General features: G+C 33.4%; 1 protein-coding gene across 5 annotated transcripts; it reads left to right on the forward strand.

Moving 5' to 3' along the window:
- The first annotated feature begins 1,543 nt into the window (after nt 1–1,543).
- Nucleotides 1,544–20,443, forward strand: LOC149169118 (cysteine-rich receptor-like protein kinase 10). Of its 5 annotated transcripts, XM_089428573.1 has the most exons (11): nt 1,544–1,924; nt 3,168–3,195; nt 3,285–3,427; nt 3,640–3,759; nt 15,735–16,459; nt 17,595–17,732; nt 17,822–17,961; nt 18,160–18,370; nt 19,031–19,265; nt 19,520–19,670; nt 19,893–20,443. In XM_089428573.1, the coding sequence occupies exons 4-11, from the start codon at nt 3,740–3,742 to the stop codon at nt 20,256–20,258; spliced, it is 1,986 nt and encodes a 661-aa protein (XP_089284699.1). In that variant the 5' UTR covers nt 1,544–1,924; nt 3,168–3,195; nt 3,285–3,427; nt 3,640–3,739; the 3' UTR covers nt 20,259–20,443. The 5 variants fall into 5 exon arrangements, with proteins under 5 accessions (XP_089284699.1, XP_089284700.1, XP_089284701.1 ...); XM_089428574.1 differs by lacking the exon at nt 3,168–3,195; XM_089428575.1 differs by lacking the exons at nt 3,168–3,195; nt 3,285–3,427; nt 3,640–3,759.
- The last annotated feature ends 4,345 nt before the right edge of the window (nt 20,444–24,788 follow it).

Genomic DNA, 24,788 nt, shown 5'->3' on the forward strand with positions numbered 1-24,788 from the left:
CATTCAAATAATTGATTGTAGTATATTCCACTCCAGAGGTAAAGCATGTGGTTGTTGCAGAGGTGGTTGTTGTAGAGGTGACAAGGGATATTGTGTGGCTTAGGAAGATACTAGATGTGGTTATTGTAGAGGTGACAAAGGATATTGTGTGATTGTGTGGCTTGGAAAGATACTAGATGTGGTTGTTGCAAAGATGACAAAGGATATTGTGTGGCTTAGGAAGATACTAGATTATTTAGATGAAAAATAGGTGAATAATACTAGATTTTTTTATTGATAACACTTTTGCAAAAAATCTTAGATTTTATTATTGAACGAGGCACATCAATATGATTATGATATACCATTTGATTTGATGTAGTGTAATTCACTTATGGATATCTTCATCAAAACATTTGAAAATAAAAAGATTAAATATATATATATATATATATATATATATATATATAAAAGAAATTAAAGAAAACAAAAACACTTTTGAAATAACATGAAAATATTAACTAATAGAATTATAATTATTATAAATAATACAATAAATATAAACCAACCTAGATCTATTTAACTTTAGATGTATCATGAACTTAGAAATACCAAATCTCTCTAAAAACAAGCATTTCCCATTTTACATATAAAAATAAATTAACCAAATCTTTTTATTTATATTTATATTATTTATTGGTTTTATTTACTAATCAATTATAATTTATTATTTTTTAGATATGTTTTGATTTTTTTATTTGAAATTATTTGTTTTAATATTATAAATTATTAAATTGTTTTTTTATGGAAAATTATGAATACGTTGCAATTTACTTATTTTAATATTATAAATTATGATTATTTTTTTTAATATAAAATTAAGAATACATTATTATTTTTAATTTTGAGTATTTTATTTTTTTTTTACTCATTTATTTTAGTAATATAATGTTAGAATTAAAAGATGCTAAAATCTATATTGAATATTTATAAAATTACAAATAACTTTCTAAAATGTATCTCTTGAAAAACAAATAAAAATCTGATTTTTTTGGAATAATAGAACAAAATATCAATTTTACTCAAATCAATAAAACTTTTCAATCAGGACAGAGAAATAATGTGAACAACGAACTGACCCGTACAAATTTTTCAATTGGGAGGGGACCACGCCGTTGTGACGGCTATTGACAAAAGCAAGTTGAACATGAATTTGAAGCTTTCCGAGTCCGAGGTCGACCGGAGAAAGATGGACTTTCGAACATTTTATGAACAGTATACGCCCACCTACTAGGGATGGCGCACCTACCAGGGATAGAATTTAATGGGCAAATTGCCCATCACAGTCTGATTTGTAATCGTTAAATATAAGTTAAAAATTACAAAATTATTGGTATTTTTTTTTAACTGTGAAGATGGGTTTGAAATTAGTTAAAAATTTATAAAATTACTACTTTTGAAATTGTGAAAATGGATTTGATTTCTCTAAAAAAAAAAATTAACTTTTTATAAAATAAAATAAAAATGTGAAAACCATAAAATTGTCCTAGTCTAATTAGCCGGAAGAATTGCCCGGATATCATTTCTTGCTGTTTCCAAACAAGATCTGCAGTCCTTAATGGATAAATCTCTCAAGCACTGAACTAGACCATAAATGGTGGTGCCAGAATCATATACATAGGATCCTTGACTGAATCCATTATTTGTAACCATAACTTTTGCGTTTTCGAGTTCATCCCCTTTGGTGTCTAGCTTTGAAAAACAGCTATAGTTCGGAAGCTGCATGGAGCTCAAGCATTGTTAGGAAGCTGCACGGTCCGATATGAAATATACCACATCAACGGTACAGGAGGGAGTAGTACTAGTCCACCTCCATCCTCCGGATCGTCTGGCGCAAACCCTCCCGCAAGAGTTCTCGAAACTCCTCCAGCGAATGGAACATCAAGTAATTTCTATACAATCTCCATCTCTTCGTATGTATCTGTATGATTTGGGTCATTTGGATTATAAAACAGTACATTTAGGATCCCTGGATAAAAATTATTAGAAATTTTGATTTTATTTTGCAAAGATATTTTAATGCAAAATATTGTTGTTGTAAAGGGGTGTTTTTGTTTGTTTTTTTTCCCAGAAAATTGATTTTATTTAATTATAAAATCATATTTTATAGTTCATGGGTTTTGAATAAATTGTGATGGGCTGTTCTGTTAAAGCATTTATTGATATAAAGTTATTGGTTCAATTCCCAGTCTGGTTGACCTGTGAATTAATTCACAGGAAAAACTCTAAAAATCATAACATTACTCATTTCCCTGTCTGGTTGGCCTATGAACTAGTTCACAGGAAAAATTCTGAAAAACATAACATAACTCATTTCCAGAAAATTTTGACATATAATTCCAAAAATTAATTATTTTCAACTTTATAAATTCAAACAGTTACTAAATCAATGATATGATCATGATAATATTGATAAATTTATAATATTGGCAAATTTGTTCATTCAACTTCTCTCCGATCACCCACTATCCATGATCCAATAAGCCCTCTTTAGAAAGACCATCAACCCTCTCTATTGAATTCCCTTGAATTCCCTGTAAACATTAGATAAAATGAAAAAATTAAACATTAGATAAAATGAAAGAATTAAAACAATTTCATTCGGCAAAGAAACTGAAGTCAAACGGCTAAGAACTCTTTAATATAACTGCATAATTTCAGATTTTTTTAATCATAATTTCATATTTTAGATTTATGCGATCACTCTTTAATATAATTGCATAATTTCAGAGTCTTTTTAATCATATTTTAGATTTCAGATTTATGTGATTGTGACAGTTAGTTTGTTTAAATATTTTGAATGTATAACTGAGATTCATCATCAAGATAGAGAGGTACATGATGAACTTCATATATCTTTTTAGGTTCATAATGAATTTTAATCTCAATTATGAGTTTGAAACGTGAATCTCCAATTCAACACAAATGGGATGAGATGGATCCAAAAAATCAATTTAAATAATTGCATAACAGTGTACTATTTGATGTTCGAAAACCTTTTTTTTTCAAAGTTGACAGAAAATTCAAAAACATTACCAATAACATTGACCGTTATTGGAGGCGTGGTTATAGCGTTAATCGTCTGCTTGTTTGCCATGAGGAACAAACTGAAATCTGCCATTTCACAGAGGCTACTAACCCGTGCACAGAATAAAGGTAAATCTGCAGTTTTGGACTTTATTCAGCACACCACATCTTATGTTACGAAACTATTTTTTCTTTTACTTATCTGTTTTTATATACAGGAATACATGAAAGCAACCCAGCGTCGACCATACTGCAACAGGAACAAGTTGTCTTCACCTTAAAAGCACTGATAGAAGCAACAACAGATAATTTTCATGAAAACAAGAAGCTTGGAGAGGGAGGCTTTGGCCCTGTATACAAGGCATGGATTTATTTTTATTTTTATTTGTTGGCATTTGATAATACAATTCTGACCAAATTTGTGATATTTGATTTTTTTAAATAAATTCTTAATAGATAAATAATTTCAGTAAATTTGTTATTTAAAATAAATTTTTAAATATATAAATAATTATAGTTATTTAAATTATGTACATTACATTACTCAAATGGAGATAATGGTTGGTTTTTCAGGGAAAAATAAGTGACGGAAGCGAAATAGCAGTGAAAAAGTTATCATTAAAATCTGGACAGGGCAAACGAGAGTTTATGAACGAAGTCAAACTTGTGGCCAATGTTCAACACCGAAATCTGGTAAAGTTGATTGGGTGTTTTGCCGAGGGACCAGAGAGATTGCTGGTTTATGAATATTTGCCCAACAAAACTGTGTTTTCTTAATTAACAAAATATAATCAAGTCATTATAGAAATCTTGTGCAATTTAAATTTAAAGAAGAATTTACAGTAACAGGCATCATGTAAATTAATCTCTTAATTAAATTACGACTTCACAATAGATTGAAAATGAAATTGAGATTCAATTAAATTTTCAATCGGATGACTGTAAAAAAATTAAATTATATGAGGAATACATAATGGAAAACATAATGAAAACAAATCACAGAGAAGCCATATGAAGTAAATCTAAAATATTTTATTCAATAAAAAATGCTCCAGCTTAGTACAAATCTATGTGGTAACTAGCTCAAGGGTGCAACCCTGAATACTTCAACAGAATGAAGTATTTAAACAAAAATACAAAATATTACAATAAATGCCTGAGTGACAAGGCATGATTTCTTAAAACAAACTGAAAGGGAAGGAATTCGATCAAAAAGAATGAATCTGCACATCTGGGCCTATTTTGATGGAAAGTTGTTGCTGAGTAGCAACTATTCTAGTGTTGCGCCGAAAAACTGATCTTTCCACTAATCTTGATATTCGCACAATTTTTCCCACGGTTCTTCATTTGGAATTGATATTTTAATGGATATTTTAGTTACTATGTGGTAGATCTCATCTACTTCAATATACTTGGCAAAAGTGGGTTTTATAGTAAAACTATTTTTTATCTCATTCTGAATAAAACATATGTCACTGATGGCCTCATAAAACGCCATGCCTATCATGGAACCTTTGATGTTGGAGGACTTGGTTGTGTCATTGGCAATGTCCTCTAGCTTCTTCAAGTAATCCTCCCTAGTGATTTAACTTATCATTGATGACAAACAGTGAAGGCAGACCCTTCTTGTTTAAGGCATCAACTCTTGTGAAAAATCTATTGACTGCAATTTCCAGAGTGTGACACTTCTTAGTTAACTGCAAGACCAAGTTCTTTTTAGTCAGGACTTTCTTTACCTCTAAAATGGTTTCAGTCCTGTCATCCACTCCTAGATCATCCAGTTCATACATGTTCTTAGAATTGAGAAACCTTATTATGTTGTTGGTTGTAGAAGGCATCTCTCCCAGCTGAGCATTTATATTAGAAATTCTCTGGTTTTCCTTTTCCATTAATTCCTTCTACTCAAAAATGATCTGGATACATGGCCATATTTCATCAATCTCCTCTATGATGTTGTTCTAGATAATTTCTTTGACACTACCAAGAGTGTAGCCAATGGAAGACTCAGTGGCTAACTTCTTCCATGCTTCAACTTGATTCTGAGCTCTCTAAAGCTCTGTTGCATGAAAAATGCTAGACTTCTTTTGATGATCCTCCAGTAGTTTTAATTGATCATGCAGTTTCTTAATCTCTTCAGTCTGCAGGGACATATTTTGAACTGCACTGGCCAACTGGTCTGTAGCCTCTCCTGTACTGGTGGTAGCTAATATGGCAGTCGAAATGACTATGATAGGAAGTGCTTCTAAAGGAGTAGTCTATTTAAAAGCCTTCTCCTTTTCCTTGATTAATTTGTCCATCTCTGTCTCCATCTGCTTAAGTTGAGTAGTCTGCTCCATGATGAGTTTCATCATGTCTGCCTTTTCAGTCTTTGCTTCTACAATATCCTTGGCTAGGGGATATTCAGTAGCTAGGAGTTTCAACTATTTCCTTAGTGCTGCTATATCCAAATTCTTCTTTTTGATCAGCTCCTCTGTAGCATTGATGTTTGTAGGATCATAACCCAGTTTGATTACCAAATCTTCCAAGGTTTTAATCTTGGTATCTTTGGCAAGAGTTGAAACTTTCTCCATCTTTAGCTGTGACTGAACATTTGCTAGTGTGACCTGTAATTTGGACAAGGTCATAGTTGTGCTAGTTACAGTAGAGAAGATCATTTCCCCAGTTTGTTTATGCATCTCCATTTGGTCAATGGGATGTATATCTTTGACATCAAACTCAAAAGATGTCTTTCTATATTATGATGCTCCTTTGGGCTGAGGAACTTGTGCCTGAAGGAATGTTATCTGCATTTTCCCCTTCTTTGATTCAAAGGCTAACAGTAGCCTGCTTTGGGCACCTGAAGTCTGATTCCAAAACTGGTTGTATGTGTTTATATTCAAGGCTTCATTTCTGATCTTTATTTCCTTGAAGATATCCATAATGCTCTTCTTTGGCTCGCTTGAAGTAGATGTACCTGTGTGCATAATTTGTTGCTTCTCTTGTGAGGTCGTGGAGGTGGTAGGAGACTGTGTAGACTGATCACCCACTAATGAAGATACAAGAGGCTCATTAGTGGTGATAAGAATCTGTTTCTCTAAATCTTTGCTAAGGCTTAGTCTGGAACTAAGCTTAGCCTTCTTTCTGTACATGATTTTAAATCCCTCAGTAAAGATATTAGTCCCTAAAGGAGACTCTTCCTCTCTACTCCTCTTGGATGTCTTCTCTTGCATTGTAGGAGTCTACACTGTTGATGAGGAGACCTGTTGTTCTTCTGCCTCCTGTAATGTGTTATCAACTCACTCTAGTTGATTCTTATATTTTTCTATCTCTGGCCTAGGTGTGTGAAAATAAGGAGTAAACTTGGTTTCTACCCTTAATTTGGAAATTATCCCTAATGGATCATAGGACCAGGTAAAACTAAGATTAAACTGCATTTCCCTGAGAAGTTTGTGAGCCTCTTCACCTGTTGTCTTGCTGTTGTAAATAAATGGGCCAACCTGCATTTTTATCTTAAACTGAGACTTTTTCTTGGCAACAACAAAATGGACTCCATCCATGTTGATCATCTGCCTAATGTATTCTAAGGCAAAAATCCTCATGGGGAGGAATTTTGACAACTTATATAGTGGCAGCTCACATCCAAAAGTCCTTATCTCTGTGTAATTCTCATATAAGTACCAGTCTCCTGTTTGTACATGTTCTGACAGCTACAAGACCTTTTTGATTTCTTAATTAATCCTTGGTTCTTTTCTGCTTCTTAGGAGGCCTATGGCTGGATGGATAAACATCTCAGTAAACTATTTGTAAGTATATTCTTTCTGCGCTTTCATAACCATAGTGGTCCAGAAAATGACCGACTGTTGGTTTCCTTTCTCATCCAGCTTTTGCAATGACAAGTTCATGTTGTCCCCCTAAAAGTATAGGAACATGTAGACTAAGACAAAGGCATATTTGAATACTTCATCTACGAGAAACTTGACTAGTTGCTGATGAATAGACTCTACAAGAAAATGGCTGAAATTGAACACAATTGAGGGCTTAGCATCATTAGAAAAGATGGATAAAAATCCTATAATGGCCTCATCTACCCATTGACCAGAGTAGCAGCCAAGAAGGTAGGAAATGATAGTGATTATTTTCTTGGATCTTTCAGGGAATATGGAGGAGGGATAAGGAGGATTTTTCTTTGGTAATGCAGCATCTTATGTTCAGAATAATTCAAGAGTTTGGGCTCTCTGAGCAAAGTCTAATTTCTTGTATATTTCAAGCAGATCTTCATAAGAAAATGGGGTAGCATTATTTATTGTGGAGGCTTGCATAATTTGATCAATAGCCTAAGGGGTTATGGTGAATAAAATTTTTCCAGTGGGGTTGACTATGGCCCTTTAGCTTGGCAAATATGAGGCATGACACTTTCTAATGAAATCAGGAGTGATGTGGGTACGAGGAAAGATGTAATGAGGTAGGTTTGACTCCCACAACTAGATATCATTTGATTTGTCAATATATTTATCTTCGAGCTAGCAGTACATCTCGAAGAGGTCGAGCTCATAGAGTGTTTCGTGGATCCTGTAGTCTCTATAAGCCATAGGGATATGGTGAAGATCTACAAGAGGATAGATCAGAGGATTGACAATTTCCTCTAGTCCTTTGTACTTGGGAGGCATGATGGCTAAGGCTGATAGTGAAAAATTGATTGGGAAATGGGACAATTCATAGACAGACAAAAAGTTCTCGGGCCAAGAACAGAAGGAATAATTCAAAAATGATCATACAGGTAGTTTAGCTGGCAATTGACAATGTCAGGATCTAGTGAGCAACCTGTAATCAAATCAATGGCAGTGATAAAACAAGAATTTTGTAACTTGTAGACAAATAAGAAGAAGGTTTATATAGGATTTCTAGTTTTCCATTGGTGGCGCGGGTTCGTTGAGTTAATGGCTAAGCAAATTAAATGCCTAGCAGATTGATTATGGAGGGAATGAATATGATTTGATGGGGTTAACAGGTGGATGAGGTGGCAGCAAAGGAATGGCATATGCACAACGGTGAGGTAGGTGGTATCGTGAATAAGGAATTCAGCTTTTTGGAGGGGGGATGAGCGGTTTGTGGTTTTCCTTATGGCGGGTCCAAAACGTTGTGGAGCTTCTACGTAGGGGCGGGCGCGGTTTGGTATACCGCCCATTTCAGACCCCCCCGCGACAGTAAAGCTTGAATGGCGAGGGAGGGTCAAAATTACGTGAGGGTCATCGGATGAGAGGAGATAAGCGAAGATGAAGGGTGATATGGCAGAGAATTAATCGTGATGTGACAGGATTAATTAGTGGGGTCGGGAATCGATATTTAATGTAATGTTGGGAAATATGAAATATAAGGGGGGTGTTAACTTCGGAAAATGAATATGATTTGAATGGATTGGCGGAGGGGTGATATGGGATTAATACTTAGGATATGGGGTTTTAAAACTTAGGATAGTGTTAATATCCAAAATAAGCATATAAACCTTAGAGTAACCTTCACTCTTTTTTCAATTTCTTTTGCACATGAAAACACAATGGATGTTTGGTTATGACGCATTTAGACTAGCAACTTGTGCATTTTTCAAAAACGTAAAATGAAGCCTTCCTTTTCTTTTACTTCCCTAACATTTTATTTTCATTTGCCTTCTTTATTTAAGACAGCTAACACCTAACATTTTATTGAATCTATGGATGCATATAAAACATCAAATTTTCCTAACATTTTAACTTTTCATTCTTTGCATCTATATCCTATCTTAACATTTTCAAAATTATTTGACTAATATGCTAACTTATCAAAACTAGATAATGTTACAACAACATACTCACACATCCAAAATATCCTCTTTTCATTAGCAAAGGTAGAAAATACCGAAATTGAAAATCGCCTTGACAACAAATTTAAAGACATAGGATTGACATTTTGTAGTGAATTTGACTAAATTTGGAATTATCATCATGGATATGAGAAGTAGTTATTATTTGTGACCACCTCCCAATTCCTTTGGTTAAAGTTGTGTTTTTTTTGTGCTAAAATAAGAATTATACTATGTGCGGAAGATTTACAGGATATTGTGATGAATTAGTTTGAAGAAGCCCCAAATTAGGCATCCTAAAAAGCCATGATTCAATATTAGAAGGATCAACTCATAGTAAACAAGAAGAATGATGTAACATTATTGTTCATTAAATAATTCTAGGATGAGAACCTTTTTCTCAAAATCTTAGCAGTGACCAAGTTCCAAAAATCTTTGGATATTTTAGAGATGACATACAATGAAAGGGGGAGCAATAACGATTAACATCAAAACAAGTTATAGAGAATCTCAATCATTAATGAAATGACTATTTTAACAAAATAAATAGAATATTTTGATATTGTAGAAATAATTTGGGATGTTATGGAAGAGCCTTCTAAAGCAAAATAAAATAAACAAGACATGGAAACTACAATTTTCTTGAGTAATGCAGAAAATTTTGTAGAATAAAATGTAACTTTGTACAAGACAGCAAGAATGAACATGGTGAAGAAAGTGAATCCCACCATGTAGATACATATCTGGATGATGAAATTGAATTTGAAGATGAAAATGAAATTGTCTTTGCAATGGTAGTAAAATGTGAGGAGAATCTAGCAATGCAAGTTGTTCAAGACATGAATGAGACTCCAATTAATGTTGAATTTAATTATGATGTTGAATTAACATTGTTTTGGGAGTGGCTTTCCAAGTCCAAGTAAGATGGAGATGAATGTGGGTATGGAAAATCTATCATAACTACAACAAAAGAAGGAATGGGAAAAATGAATGAAACTATTAGAGTTGTTGAAGTTATTGTGGCAGTGGAACAGGAGATGAAAAAACAAGATGTTGGTTCTTATCATACATGGGTTAACATAAATGTTTAATGAATAATAAATAAAGTACGAGTAGATGTAAATTAAGAATACACAAAAGGATGAGAAAATATTTAAGAGGAAGACCAAAGTAAAGATGAAGATGAAGAAGAACAAAATGTACACACATTATAAAATTTAAAGCAAAAGGGGAAAAAACATATAGTATTGTTGATGGTGTTGGAAACCTGTCAACCAAGGGGGTCTCCTCGATGTGAAGTCCCAATTAGACCTCACACCATTTGGGATAGGAGCCCCATCCAGAGATATCGGCCTGGTTGCCATATATTCTTATATATATGCCTTTGCTTTAGATATCAGCAAGAGAGAGAAGCGTGTATGTGTCTTCGTGAAAAGCGAGTTTTCCTGGTGAATGTTCACTTGCAGGTGTATCAAGGTTCTTCTACTACAGATTGAGGAAAGGTGGGCCTCCAAGAGAGAGGTGATAATACCACCCTATTAAGATGAACACAAGTGAAAATATAATCGCCTAACATCAAGCAGAATAGTCCACATAGATGTGACGTTTGTTATAACCATTATAACACATTTTCAATTAGATAAACACTAAAATAACCGAAATAGTTCAACTACTTTAGTACAAGTGAAAGCAAAAATGAATCATAAATATTCACAGAACAGTCTTACAAATATTCACAATCCATGCATGAAAATGTGTCAGCCATCAGGCTTCAAGTATTAAGTAAAAGTCCAAAGATACATGAATACAATGAGCATCACTAGCTCCAATAGTGGAGCATTGGAGCCATGACTTGCTCCCTAAAAGTACTAACTTTGTCTCTCTGATGCCTCAAGGGAGAAGCCAAGGTGAAAAGTGCTTTGCTTGTACAATGAAGGTGTATATATAACAAATGAGGTGACCAATCACCTCCTTTGTGACTCTTGGACTACCCTCATGACTTTTTTGACTTCTTACATGACTCTTTGACTTCTTACATGAATTTCATGTTACATGGATGACTCTTGGACTTCCACTTATACAATAAATTTTCCAATGTTTAATTACATATTCCATAAAATTATGTGGAAGATGATGACTGATGACATGACATGACATGACATTGGTGACATGAATTGCATGATGACAAGGCACTATCAAGTTACTCTTTGTTGTTGCTTCATTTTTGTCTTCTTGAAAGATGGAACATTCTCTTCTCCTTCCTCCTCCTCATGACTTGAAGATAAGGAGTCTCCAATGTGGTCTTGGTCTTCAACTATTATTGAAAACCAATGTCCCTTTTTCTTCTCTTGATCGTGACAAGGGTATCTTCTAGCATGGTCTCCTTCTCCATTTACTTCATGATCATCCTGTCATGACATAATAGAATACCTCGACTACAAATCACTCATGACAAGACGACATCAGTATGATAAACCCCTTTCCTAAGATGCTTCATAAAATCTCTTGTTAGGGCTATAACTGGTGACTGATTGAGTGACTAAATCAGGGATTGCATAAATCCAGAGGCCAACGTTCGAGACTGAGGCTTGAGACTGCACAATGTGCAGTTCATGATGGTTAGGGTCAAAGGATTATGCAAATGAGGGACTCAAGGACTCAGGCTGCAGACTTGAGCCTTGAGACTGCCCAATGCGCAGTTGAGGAGGCCTAGGCATAGGGACTATATAGTTGAGGGACTCAAGGGCTCAAGATGGAGGCTTGAGGCTTGAGACTATGTAGTGTGTAGTTCTGAGGACTTGGGCTAAGTGAATGCACAGTTGGGGAACTCAGGAGGTCAAGCTTGAGGCTCGAAGTTTCCCAATGTGCATTTCAGATAAGAGAACAAGTTGGGAGATTATGCAGTTGAGGAGTTCAAGGGATCAAGGTTGAGACTTGAGGCTTGCACAATTCTAAAGGGAGAACGGTCTCAAGGATTGTGCAATTGTATAGCTCAAGGTGTCAGGCTAGAAGCTTGAGGCTCAAGTGCAGTTCTGAAGCTCAAGGGTCAAAGTTAGGCATTGTGACTACATAATGTGGAGTTCCAAGAAGAAAGGTAAAGGATTGAGGGTTAATACTATGCAATGAACAGTTCAATAAGGTTGAGTGAGGTCAAGTTTCCCAGGAGTGAAATTTTCCAGATGAGGCTAAGTGTGGAATCAGTGAGCCAAAGTGAACAAGGACAAAACTTGATCATGATCACACACTTAGAACAATTGAATACACAACATTGATCACTCAGAAAACATTAACAACATACTTCCCTCAATGTGATGACATTGTGACAACTTTCCCCAAGTGCAACACTAAAGGTACACTTTATGACAACAATGACGACACTTGTGCGACAGTGCTTGAAACTTTGGAAATGAGTGTGAAACATGTCTACATGATAAGAACAACTCATTATCACAAAAATTTCCCCTTGAAACAAGTCAAAACTCCGCTTTACGTGACAAGTGGAAATTCCTACGCCTAAAGACGACACTTGTGATATGACAAGAAAAGTGTGAATGACACTTGTGATATGTGAACAACAATGAAAACGACATATGCTAGGATGAAGATAACATGAAAATTATGCTAATTAAAGTGAACACGAGAAAAAATGATGGTCATAAGCATGAAAACGACAATTGTGAAGATGAAAGTGCAGAAAAGGCGACAGTTGAAGAAACTCAATGAAATAGAAGTACGATCGCAAACAAAGTGAGGGACTATCAATGACAATGTGCAATGACTGCCAACATGGGTTGAACATTGCATAGGCATTGTCTTAGTGGAATGTGCCACGCCTATTCAAGCTTGTGTGAAGGAATGCTTTCATGAATGCACTAGGGATTGAGCATGTGTGAGCAATTGACTTTAACACTTACGATCCAAAAGCAAGCTCAAATACTTATCAAAGCATTGACCGACCAAGAAGTGACTATGGAACGATCGAACGCAAGATCCATAGTAGGCTCCAAAATTCAAGTATTGGAAAAAATTTGGAGGGTGTTTGTTGCAACAACAACAAGTGCATAGAGTTGAGGGCCTATTGCACCAGCATGCAGAAATAAAGGAGGTAGAATAAGTTTTTTGAATTGATCTTAAGCATTGTTTGCCTAGTTATGAGCATATGATCATGTTATGAATTTTGTAAGGATTGTAAGTCCATATATGCATTTTCAAATGGTTAGTGTTACAATAATCAATGTTCCTAATAAAAGGGGGTGTTGGAACATTGTAATTACTATTGCTATTTAATGTTCTAATTGTAAAAATCTCTATAAGAGTTGAGTTGTGGAGATTGATTGTATATTACTAGTAAACCTAGTTCAAGAAAGTTCATCTCTAGATTTTTCTAGAGTTATCCTAGGTTTCTATATAAGAAATTGTGTGTGTCTTTGTGTGTGTGTGTGAGAGAGAGAGAGGGAGAGAGAGAGAGAATCAATAAATCATGTTTGGGGTTGATCATCTTATTGGTTCATATGTATTTGTTTGTATTTCATTGTTCCCTCCATCAAGGAGGATCTTGATGAGGACAAGGATGATGGAGTGTTTAATTCAAGATACCTCGTGAGTCTTGGATCAACAACCATCTCTTGGAAATCATTCAAATAATTGATTGTAGTATATTCCACTCCAAAGGTAGAGCATGTGGTTGTTGCAGAGGTGGTTATTGTAGAGGTGACAAAGGATATTGTGTGGCTTAGGAAGATACTAGATGTGGTTATTATAGAGGTGACAAAGGATATTGTGTGGCTTAGAAAGATACTAGATGTGGTTGTTGCAAAGATGACAAAGGATATTGTGTGGCTTAGGAAGATACAAGATTATTTAGATGAGAAATAGGTGAATAATACTAGATTTTTTATTGATAACACTTCTCCAAAAAATCTTAGATTTTATTATTGAACCAAGCACATCAATATGATTATGATATACCATTTGATTTGATGTAGTGTAATTCACTTGTAGACATCTTCATTAAAACATTTGAAAATAATAAAAAAAATTAAAAAGTATAACAAAAAGAATTAAAGAAAACAGAAAAAAACTTTTGAAATAACATGAAAATATTAACTAATAGAATTATAATTATTATAAATAATACAATAAATATAAACCAACCTAGATCTATTTAACTTTAGATGTATCATGAGCTTAGAAATACCAAGTCTCTCTAAAAACAAGCATTTCCCATTTTACATATAAAAATAAATTAACCAACTCTTTTTATTTATATTTATATTATTTATTAGTTTTATTTACTAATTTATTATTTTTTAGATATGTTTTGATTTTTTTATTTGAAATTATTTGTTTGAATATTATAAATTATTAAATTGTTTTTTAATCGAAAATTATGAATACGTTGCAATTTACTTATTTTAATATTATAAATTATGAGATTACTTTTTTCTTAGTAAATTAAAAATATATTATTATTTTTAATTTTGAGTTTTTTTTTTTTACTAATTTATTTTAATAATATAATGTATAAATTAAAAGAGGCTAAAATCTATATTGAATATTTATAAAATTACAAATAACTTTCATACTGAACTGTAAAATATATCCCTCGAAAAACCAATAAAAGTCTGTTTTTTTTGGAATAATGGAACAAAATATCACTTTTACTCAAACCAATAAAACTTTTCAATCCGTAATGTGAACAACGAACTTACCCGTACAAACTTTTCAATTGGGAGGGGACCACCCCGTTGTAACGGCTATTGACAAAAGCAAGTCACGTGAATTTGAAGCTCTCCGAGTCCGAGGTCGACCGGAGAAGATGGACTTTCGAACATTTTATGAACAGTATACGCCCACCTACTAGGGATGGCGCACCTACCAGGGATGGAATTTAATGGGGAAATTGCCTATCACAGACTAATTTGTAATCGTTAAATATAAGTTACAAATTACAAAATTATTGGTATTTTTTTTAATTGTGAAGATGGGTTTGAAACTAGTTAAAAATTTATAAAATTATTCGCATTTTTTTGAAATTGTGAAAATGGTTTGATTTCAGTAAAAAATTATAAATTTTTTACATTAAAAAAAAGTGAAAACTATAAAATTGTTTTAAAAAGTGAAAACTATAAAATTGTTTTAGTCTAATTAACAGGAGCTCTGAAAATTACAGTAGTGATATTTAGAGAAAATCTGGCAAAGATTTTTGTAAATCCAAGTTATTGTTAAACTTCAAAATTTTAGGTGTCTTAGACATTTTTGATGGTGCTGAATCCATTTCCACCGTCAAAAACAAAATTCAAACGATTTTTTGAAATTTTTTTGCTTTCACTATCCAGACAATTCCTCCACCTCAATAGACAACTACTATAAAATTTAACCAATAATTCTGTTTTGAAATTCCAACCCTGCCAACCCTGCCATCATCTTTTAATCATGTAATAGAAGAAGCGAGCTATTGTAGACGGACCATTCACCATCCACGTTTACATAATCTTTTTCCCCCAAGTTTCAGAATTCCAATTCTAGTCGACTGTGGTAATTCAGCGTTCTGGAGCAACATAGGCGATTTTGCACCCCCTGCCTAGCTGTTGATAAAATTGCATCACTTGTCTCTATGATCTAATTTCACCACTGAAACAGCCCCAGCTTGCATCTCATATTGATCAGAATCCTAGACAAAGCCTGCGAGATCCAAGATCATGACAAACTCGGATAAGTGTAATTTATACTTTGCTGCTAATTCCTTGAAGCAAGCAACTACTTTATTTTATTTGACCGGTTTACTATTCATTACCAGTTTTCCTTCGGTTATATCAGAGATGCGGCTTTATACATGCAATAATGTTTCCAGTTACGCTGTTGGAAGTACATTTTCGAGCAATCTGAATAGGGTAATGGATGATCTACTGAAGAACGCACCTCAAACAGGGTACAACACTTCAGTGTATGGCCAAAGTCCCAACAGAGTGTATGGCCTCTTCCAGTGCATAGGTAAGAACGTACCTCAGAATGACTGCTCAATCTGCGCACAGCAAGCAAACAATAGCATTCGACAACTTTGCGTAAACGACATAGGTGGTCAAGAATGGCGGGATAAATGCTTCCTGAGATACGAGAACTATAGCTTCTTTTCAAAGCTAGACACCAAAGGGGATGAACTGGAAAACGCAAAAGTTATGGTTACAAATAATATATCCAATTTTAACACCGCCACTTCAAATCTCCTTTCCTACCTGTCTAATCAAGCTTATGACACTGCAAATAATGGATTCAGTCAAGGATCCTATGTATATGATTCTGGCACCACCATTTATGGTCTAGTTCAGTGCTTGAGAGATTTATCCATTAAGGACTGCAGATCTTGTTTGGAAACAGCAAGAAATGATATCCATGAATGTTGTTCTTCAAGGCAAGGAGCTCAAGCATTGTTAGGAAGCTGCACGGTCCGATATGAAATATACCCCATTTTTAACGGTACAGGAGGGAGTAGTACTAGTCCACCTCCATCCTCCGGATCGTCTGGCGCAAACCCTCCCACAGGAGTTCTCGAAACTCCTCCAGCGAATGGAACATCAAGTAATTTCTATACAATCTCCATCTCTTCGTATGTATCTGTATGATTTGGGTCATTTGGATTATAAAACAGTACAAAACAGTACATTTAGGATCCCTGGATAAAAATTATTAGAGATTTTGATTTTATTTTGCAAAGATATTTTAATGCGAAATATTGTTTGTGTAAAGGGGTGTTTTTGTGTTTTTTTTTTTTACTAAAAAAATTTATTTAATTATAAAATCATATTTTATAGTTCATGGATTTTGAATAGACGGTGATGGGTGGTTCTGTTAAGGCATTTATTGATATCAAGTCATTGGGTCAATTCTCTGTCTGGTTGGCCTATGAACTAGTTCACAAGAAAAACTCTGAAAAACATAACATAACTTCTTTCCAGAAAATTTTGACATATAATTCCGAAAATTAAACTCTTTTGCAAATTTTCAGCTTCATAAATTCAAACTGGTACTAAATCAATGAATGATCATGATAATATTGATAAATTATCATGATAATATTGATAAATTTATAATAGGGGCAAATTTGTTCATTCAACTTCTCTCTGATCAACCACTATCCATGATCCAATAAGCCCTCTTTAAAAAGACCATCAACCCTCTATATTGAACTCCCTGTAAACATTAGATAAAATGAAAAAATTAAACATTAGATAAAATGAAAGAATTAAAACAATTTCATTCGGCAAAGGAACTAAAGTCAAACGGCTAAGAACTCTTTAATATAATTGCATAATTTCAGATTCTTTTTAATCATAATTTCAGATTTTAGATTTATGTGATCACTCTTTAATATAATTGCATAATTTCAGTCTTTTTAATCATAATTTCAGATTTCAGATTTATGTGATTGTGATCGTTAATTTGTTTAAATATTTTGAATCTATAACTGAGATTTATCATCAAGATAAAAAGGTATATGATAAACTTCATATATTTTTCTATCTTGATAATGAATCTTTGATGATGAACTCCATATATCTTTCTATCTTGATAATGAATCTTAATCTCAATTATGAGTTTGAAACGTGAATCTCCGATTCAACACAAATGGGATGGATCCAAAAAAATCAATTTAAATAATTGCATAACATTGTACTATTTGATGTTCTAAAACTTTCTTTTTCAAATTTGACAGAAAATTCAAAAACGTTACCAATAACATTGAGCGTTATTGGAGGCGTGGTTATAGTGTTAATCGTCTGCCTGTTTGCCATGAGGAACAAACTGAAATCTGCCATTTCACAGAGGCTACTAACCCGTGCACAGAATAAAGGTAAACCTGCAGTTTTGGACTTTATTCAGCACAGCACATCTTATGTTACGAAATTATTTTTTCTTTTACTTATCTGTTTTTATATACAGGAATACAGGAAAGCAACCCAGCGTCGACCATACTGCAACAGGAACAAGTTGTCTTCACCTTAAAAGCACTGATAGAAGCAACAGATAATTTTCATGAAAACAAGAAGCTTGGAGAGGGAGGGTTTGGCCCTGTATACAAGGTATGAATTTATTTTTATTTTTTTGGCATTTGATAATACAATTCTGACCAGATTTGTGATATTTGATTTTTCAAAATACATTTTTAATAGATAAATAATATTTGATTTTTTAAAATAAATTTTTGAATATAAATAATTATAGCTATTTAAATTATATAAATTACATAACTCAAATTGAGATAATGGTTGGTTTTTCAGGGAAAGACAAGTGACGGAAGCGAAATAGCAGTGAAAAAGTTATCATTAAAATCTGGACAGGGCAAACGAGAGTTTATGAACGAAGTCAAACTTGTGGCCAATGTTCAACACCGAAATCTGGTAAAGCTGATTGGGTGTTGTGCCGAGGGACCAGAAAGATTGCTGGTTTATGAATATTTGCCCAACAAGAGTCTTGACACCTTTCTGTTCGGTAAGTCATTTTGGATTTTTTTCACATGAAGTCGATAAAGATTTCATAATTATTTCATAAAATTATTGATAAAGATTTTTAATGAGAATAATTATTTAAATATTTTGAAATTTGAGAGAGTGAAATTTTTAAGTGATTTTGAGAAGATTTATGGAGAAAACTGTAAATAGGATTTATAATTTGTTAGAAATTTTGGGTGGATTTTGCTTTTTTTTTAGTGATAATGGATAGAAGGTCTATGTCCATGAGATTTTAGAGTATTAATTTTTGTAATGATGTAAATATAAGCATTAAAAGGGGTACTTGGAATAATGTTTACATTAGAATGTAGGCAGATTTTGTTTGTTAGTGGTTAGAATATGTTAAGAAATTTTCTCAATAGTATTCTTCTCTCAAAGAAATTGTTGGATCTCATTATCACTATTTATGTGGCTTGTAATTTGGCGTTGTGGTGAAAATACAAATTGATTTGTGAGTGAATTTTTGCACAATGTCTGCACCTCCATTTTTCTTGTCAATGTCCATATCATACTGATTATACATGCTCCTCCATTTTTCTTGTCAATGTCCATATCATACTGATTATACATTTTATTTACAATTTTTTCTCTAGAAATCTTCTCATATTTTCAAAGAAAGATGACATATTTTGAAACACAGATCCAGAAAAAAAGAGAGATCTTGATTGGGAAAAGCGTTATAACATCATCATGGGAATAGCTCGTGGTCTTCTTTATCTTCATGAGGATTCCCATCTGCGAATAATTCATAGAGACATTAAAGCAAACAACATTTTACTTGATGAAGGATTGAATCCAAAGATAGCAGATTTTGGGTTAGCCAGACTCTTTCCTGAAGACGAGAGTCACATCCAAACAAGAGTTGCAGGGACATAGTAAGAATGTTTCCCTCTATTTATTAAATGTAATAGTTAATATTTAACTAATCTATGGTTTATTCACCAACATGGTAAAATAAAATTTACTTGTCATAAATTTTATATATGCATGATTTCATGTTAAGGAGACTTCTGATAAATATCTATGAAATTGTCATGTTTTAATATAAATCTACAATATGTATTATGACACAATTCTGCTTTGTGTTTTAAATTGGTCACAAAATGTTTGCTTAATTTGAAATATGCAGCGGTTACATGGCGCCAGAGTATGCAATGCGAGGACAACTATCCGTGAAAACTGACGTATATAGTTTTGGAGTTGTGATCCTTGAAATTGTGACCGGAAGAAAAAACACTGATACAAATTTTCCCAAAGAAATACAAACCTTATTAGAATGGGTGAGATTTTATTTGATATTTTAATGTATTGGGTTCGCAGATTTTAAAATATTTCAGAAATTCATTGAACAAGACGAATTTAACTGTTAACTAATTAATATAAATATTCACTGCTGTCCATCAAATTTTACCATACATTTACATTTACCTTTGGCTTGGCTTCTTCATTGGATAATTTTAAAGAAATGATGTGAAGTGACGATGAAGATGAATTTGATGCAGGCATGGATATTATACAAGAATGGGAAACTTCTGAATGCGATTGATTCGACATTAGGGGAAAGATGCGGGCAGGAGCAGGAGCAGGCCATAAGATGCATGCACGTTGCCCTTCTGTGCACCCAAGCTGATGCAGGTATCCGTCCGACTATCGCTAATGTCATACTCATGATTTCCAGTTCTTCTGTGACATTACCAAATCCAACACATCCCGCATTCGTGAAAAGTAGTGAGTATGACCTGGAAGGATCCCCAGCTGGCGGCTCCAGTAGCGGGATTCATGAGTCATCGTCGTCGGTTTCGTCTCACGCTACACCTTTGGGTCCTTCTATAAATGATGTCACCATTAGCGAATTAGATCCTAGGTAGTTAAGTAAGTTAAGGTAGATCTATTTAAATTAGGACATGTCAAATTGAGGGCATTATGGCATTTGGAATCGATGTGTAAGTAAAGAATTGTGTTTATTTATAAGTTTGTAGATAAGATATGATAAGATATATAAGCTACATGTTTGTGGAGTTTTGGTATTTGAAATAGATTCATAAGGAAAAGATGAATATTCAACTCTAAAAAGCTTTACTCGTAAACCATTACATAAAATTTTTAAGTAAAAGACTTGCGTGGCTGTAAACCCAAACATGTGATTGGCTTCGGGACATTATATATATATTGTGATTCTCTTTAGGTTTAGGCTAAGAGTTTAACGATACATTTAGACTTTTCAAAATTAAATTATAAATTGAGATGCGTAAGGAATGTTCATTCTTCTTGTAATTTTACAGTTAATGGTTATATATGAAATTTGTGATTAGGCTAATAGTTTAGCAATATATTTAGATTTTTCAAAGTTAAATTATAGATTGAGATGCTTGAGGAATGTTCATTTTTTTTTTGTAATTTTACAGTTGGTAATTAAATGTTCATTTTTCTTGTAATTTTACAGTTTGTAATTTTATAGTTAAGGGTTATATTGGAAGTCATCTTCAGGTTTTTATGTTGTTTAGTTTCGATTTAGTTAAATGATAAATGAAGTGAAATAATATTGTGATGAAAATGTGGTGTGTTTTTTCATATATGATATGATAGATAAAGTTAAATGTTTTTTCATGTAATTGGTGGACAAAGTTAAATTATTATATATTTTATGATTAATTTAAATTTATTTTAATTTTAGATTTACCAAGTGTTACCAAATACTAAAAAAAATCAAATCTCTTTTTACTCTAAAAAAAATTACACATCAAAAGATTTATAAAAAACCCTTTACACAAAAATAATTTAAATAATCTATAACATTATACTACAAATCAAACAATTACAATAATAAATAATAGTGAAAAAATAGTGCATCTGTTAAAATAATTAATAATAAGATAATTTTTCAAATATTCACATTTTAATTAAAAAAAAACTACATATTTTAAAATGTTTCCCTATTCATGATACACCCAACATCAATTAACATTAACTTGAAAAGCATGGTCACTTTACCTTTGAACTCATTATCTCTTATGTCATGTACTTGCCTTCCTATCCCATGTTGAATCTATGAGATCAATGAATCCATATGATGTAAGAAATGAAAGGTGTCATAAAGGTGGATTGGAGATTTAGTTCTAATACTAAGTTTAATTTATATGTAAGTAATAAATGCTTCTTGTACATTGATTTCATGAATATCTTTTAAAAAAAATATTTTTGTTATATAATTATATAATAATAAAAATTGGTAAAAATGAAATGGTTTGGTATGTATGTGAAAAAAAAAAAAAAAAAATTATTTGAGAAGAAATACAGTAGAATACATATTAGAAAAAAATAATATATTAAAATAGATTAAAAGTATAGCAATACATTATAACGTCAATAAGTGTATGTATTTTGGAATAAGGCTTTCAAATTTATAATTAAATTTTCTATAATTATTAGGTGGATGATAAATATTTAACCTCGATTGAATATTCTAGAATACTCTTAATAGTAGTCACAAATGAAAAGTTGAGATTTATCTCAAAAGTGGTTATTCCCTTTCTACTCTTTTAATTTGGATCAATTGTGGGAATCCTTCTGGATCAATCCTCCCCCTAAGAATATTTTGGACCACCAAATTTTTACTTTTATTCGGAAAAATATTTTGGACCACCAAAATTTTACTTTTATTCAGAAAATAAGTGAGGGTACAATTCCCTCACTTTTCTAATTTCCATCCCTCATAAAATTGAGATGCATTCCTTTTAAACCCATATAAAGATATTCCACATCACCTCTTCACGAAGTCCTCACTTTCCTATCAAGAATAACAAATTCCTTCAACTCATTGAGATATTCAAGAGCAAAATCATCAAGAGAAGGAACTTGAACATTCTCGCCTTGATCCATCATCATAAGCAACTCATATAGTTTCAAGTTTTCAAAATTCACCATTGAATATAGTTGCATATATGGACGTAAATCTAATTAGAAAGCATTCTCACCAATCTTTTCCAAAATTATAAACAAACCATATGTAACAACCCCTAGTTGATTTTCCATGTAGATAAAATAAGACTAAGGTCATGCGATACATACTCCAAGTTGAATGTTGGGAAAAACACTTTAGTAGGCATCGCTTGTGATTAATAATGGGTATGAAAATTGGAAAATGCAAAGAGGCAATAATTGGCATTTAATTATGAAAATAAAGGAAAATATGAGAAAAGGAATGTGAAGAGATGCAAATTTGTGTGCAAGGGAAATTAGAGGGAAAATGAAGAAAATAGAGGCATCAATGATAAAAAGGCTTCATAGAAATAGTGTTGGCCTTTTGTTAGTTTTAGCTTTTTGACAGTTTTGGGATGGAGCTCTAGTTCATTCTCTCACACTCTCATTCTTTGATTTTCTTGCACACTTAGAGCATTTTGGAGCATGCTTGGAGCATTCTAGTATTCACTTGGATTGGAGAAAGAAAAGAAAGGAAAGCAAGGAAGCACAATGGAAAACTTGGATTGGCAGCTACAACAGGGATTCTTTACAGGTAACAAGTTGCATGTGTGATTTCCTTATTGATTTTTAGATGCATGGTATATGCATGTGATTCTTTGGTTATGTATTGCCATTGGAATGGAGATTTTCCTAGATTGACAATGGTTTTAGCCTTGCCTTGCCATTTCCTAGATAGCCATGATGTTGTGGGTGTTCCCTCTTGTTTTCCTGATTGGTACTCAAGTTCCCTATGGCTGTGGGTTGGAACAAATGCTCTGGAATCCCTAGAACACTTAGGGTTGAGTTATGATCTAGATTTATGAAGGAAAAAAATGAAATATAGATATAGACATAAACACATGGATACAACAAAAACATAACTTCAATTCATTAATAACAAAGTACTGAAAATTGTTTACATGAAGAATGGAAATAAACTAGCTTGGGCGATGGTAGCTTATCTCTCAGAAGATATGTGGCAGTAACATGCCTTCTGAAATGTGTTACAATGAAGCTCAAAGGCCTATTTATTATTGAAAAACAATGAAAGAACCTAAACATCCAAAAACCTAACCCTAGGAGATGAAGCACCAAAATTTTGTGGGCCCTTTGGGATAAATTGCTACATCAACTTCCCAAGGTCGTAACTTTGGCACATGATTTTCGTTTAATGAGTACGATACCTCGTTAGCAAGATATATTCAAGGGCCACAACTTTTTACCACAAAACCCTATCATTTGCAAAGGGTTTTCTAGTTTTCAAAAAAAAAAAAAACATTTATAAGGATGTAAAACAACTTTGGAAGTTCAAGGCCCAAAAAACTGCCAAAAGTAGTAAATTGTGCTACAATTAAGGAAACTAAAAGAAACAATGCTGGGGGTCAAGTGGAATAGGCCAGTGGCCGCCAATATCCACCTGGATTAGTCCTTCACCCTTAGGAATAAATGTTCCCCATTTCATTGTGTGCCTCCATGAGATGGGGAAACTTCTGCTAAACTCAGTCCCTGGTGAGCCACTTGCCTTGGTGCAGGAGTTGGCCAGCTTTGAAAAACCAATACAGTTAGATCTTTTGTTTGTGAGTGTTATTGATCTGTGTGTCCATTATCCAATGAGTTGTGGAATGTTCCATGCAGTTTGCATTTAGCTCTGTTGGGGTGATTTGTTCTACAATGTCTAATGTGTCAAGTAATGGTGGAAAGTATGCTCGAAGGTTGTCCACATTGAACATTGGGTGCAAGCCAAGGAATGGGGAATTTTGAACTCAAAAGAATTGTCTCCCGCAACCTTGGTGATGGTGTAAGGCTCATATCAGAGTGGTTTGAGCTTCTATTAAAATGGGCAACTAGGGTGAAATTCCACCTTGGGACAACTCATTTGATGGAGATGATGATTGCATTGGATTCCTCTTTTCAAGACATCCAAGATTGATATAAAGATCATCTCATTTGGACAATTAGAAGTGTGATTTTGAATTTATGACCACACATGTGCAAATTATTCAGGTCGGCCTCAACTTAATGTAGGCTCAAGAATTCCAATGGATGTGTCTCTTCACCCACAACGAAGTGTATAAATAGAAGATACCTCACACCTCATTTGGACATCAATCACTCACACATTCTTCTCTCTCTCTTCACCAGATTGGTTCGTACATCTTGGGGAAACCTCTCTCTCTCTCTCTCTCTCATGTGTGGCAAGGAGGACGATTTTCTAGGAAAAAAATTACAACCCGAATTTCAGACTTAAGGACCAGTGTTGACTGAGGAGATTTTGACCTATTGTGGTTTTGGGTTTGAGGGAGAAAATTTGGTTTCTTTAGGCCGCATTGACTGGCACATAAATCAAGGATTTTGGAGCTATTTGACCTGTGTTGACCACATGCTTGTTTGAACACATAGCTGACTGCAGGTTGACCAAGATTGACCAGAGTTTTTGT

This window comes from Pinus tabuliformis, chromosome 4_2, assembly GCF_031772625.1.
Source record: "Pinus tabuliformis cultivar Carrire ecotype Pingquan chromosome 4_2, CPIR1, whole genome shotgun sequence".
Lineage (NCBI taxonomy): Eukaryota > Viridiplantae > Streptophyta > Pinopsida > Pinales > Pinaceae > Pinus > Pinus tabuliformis.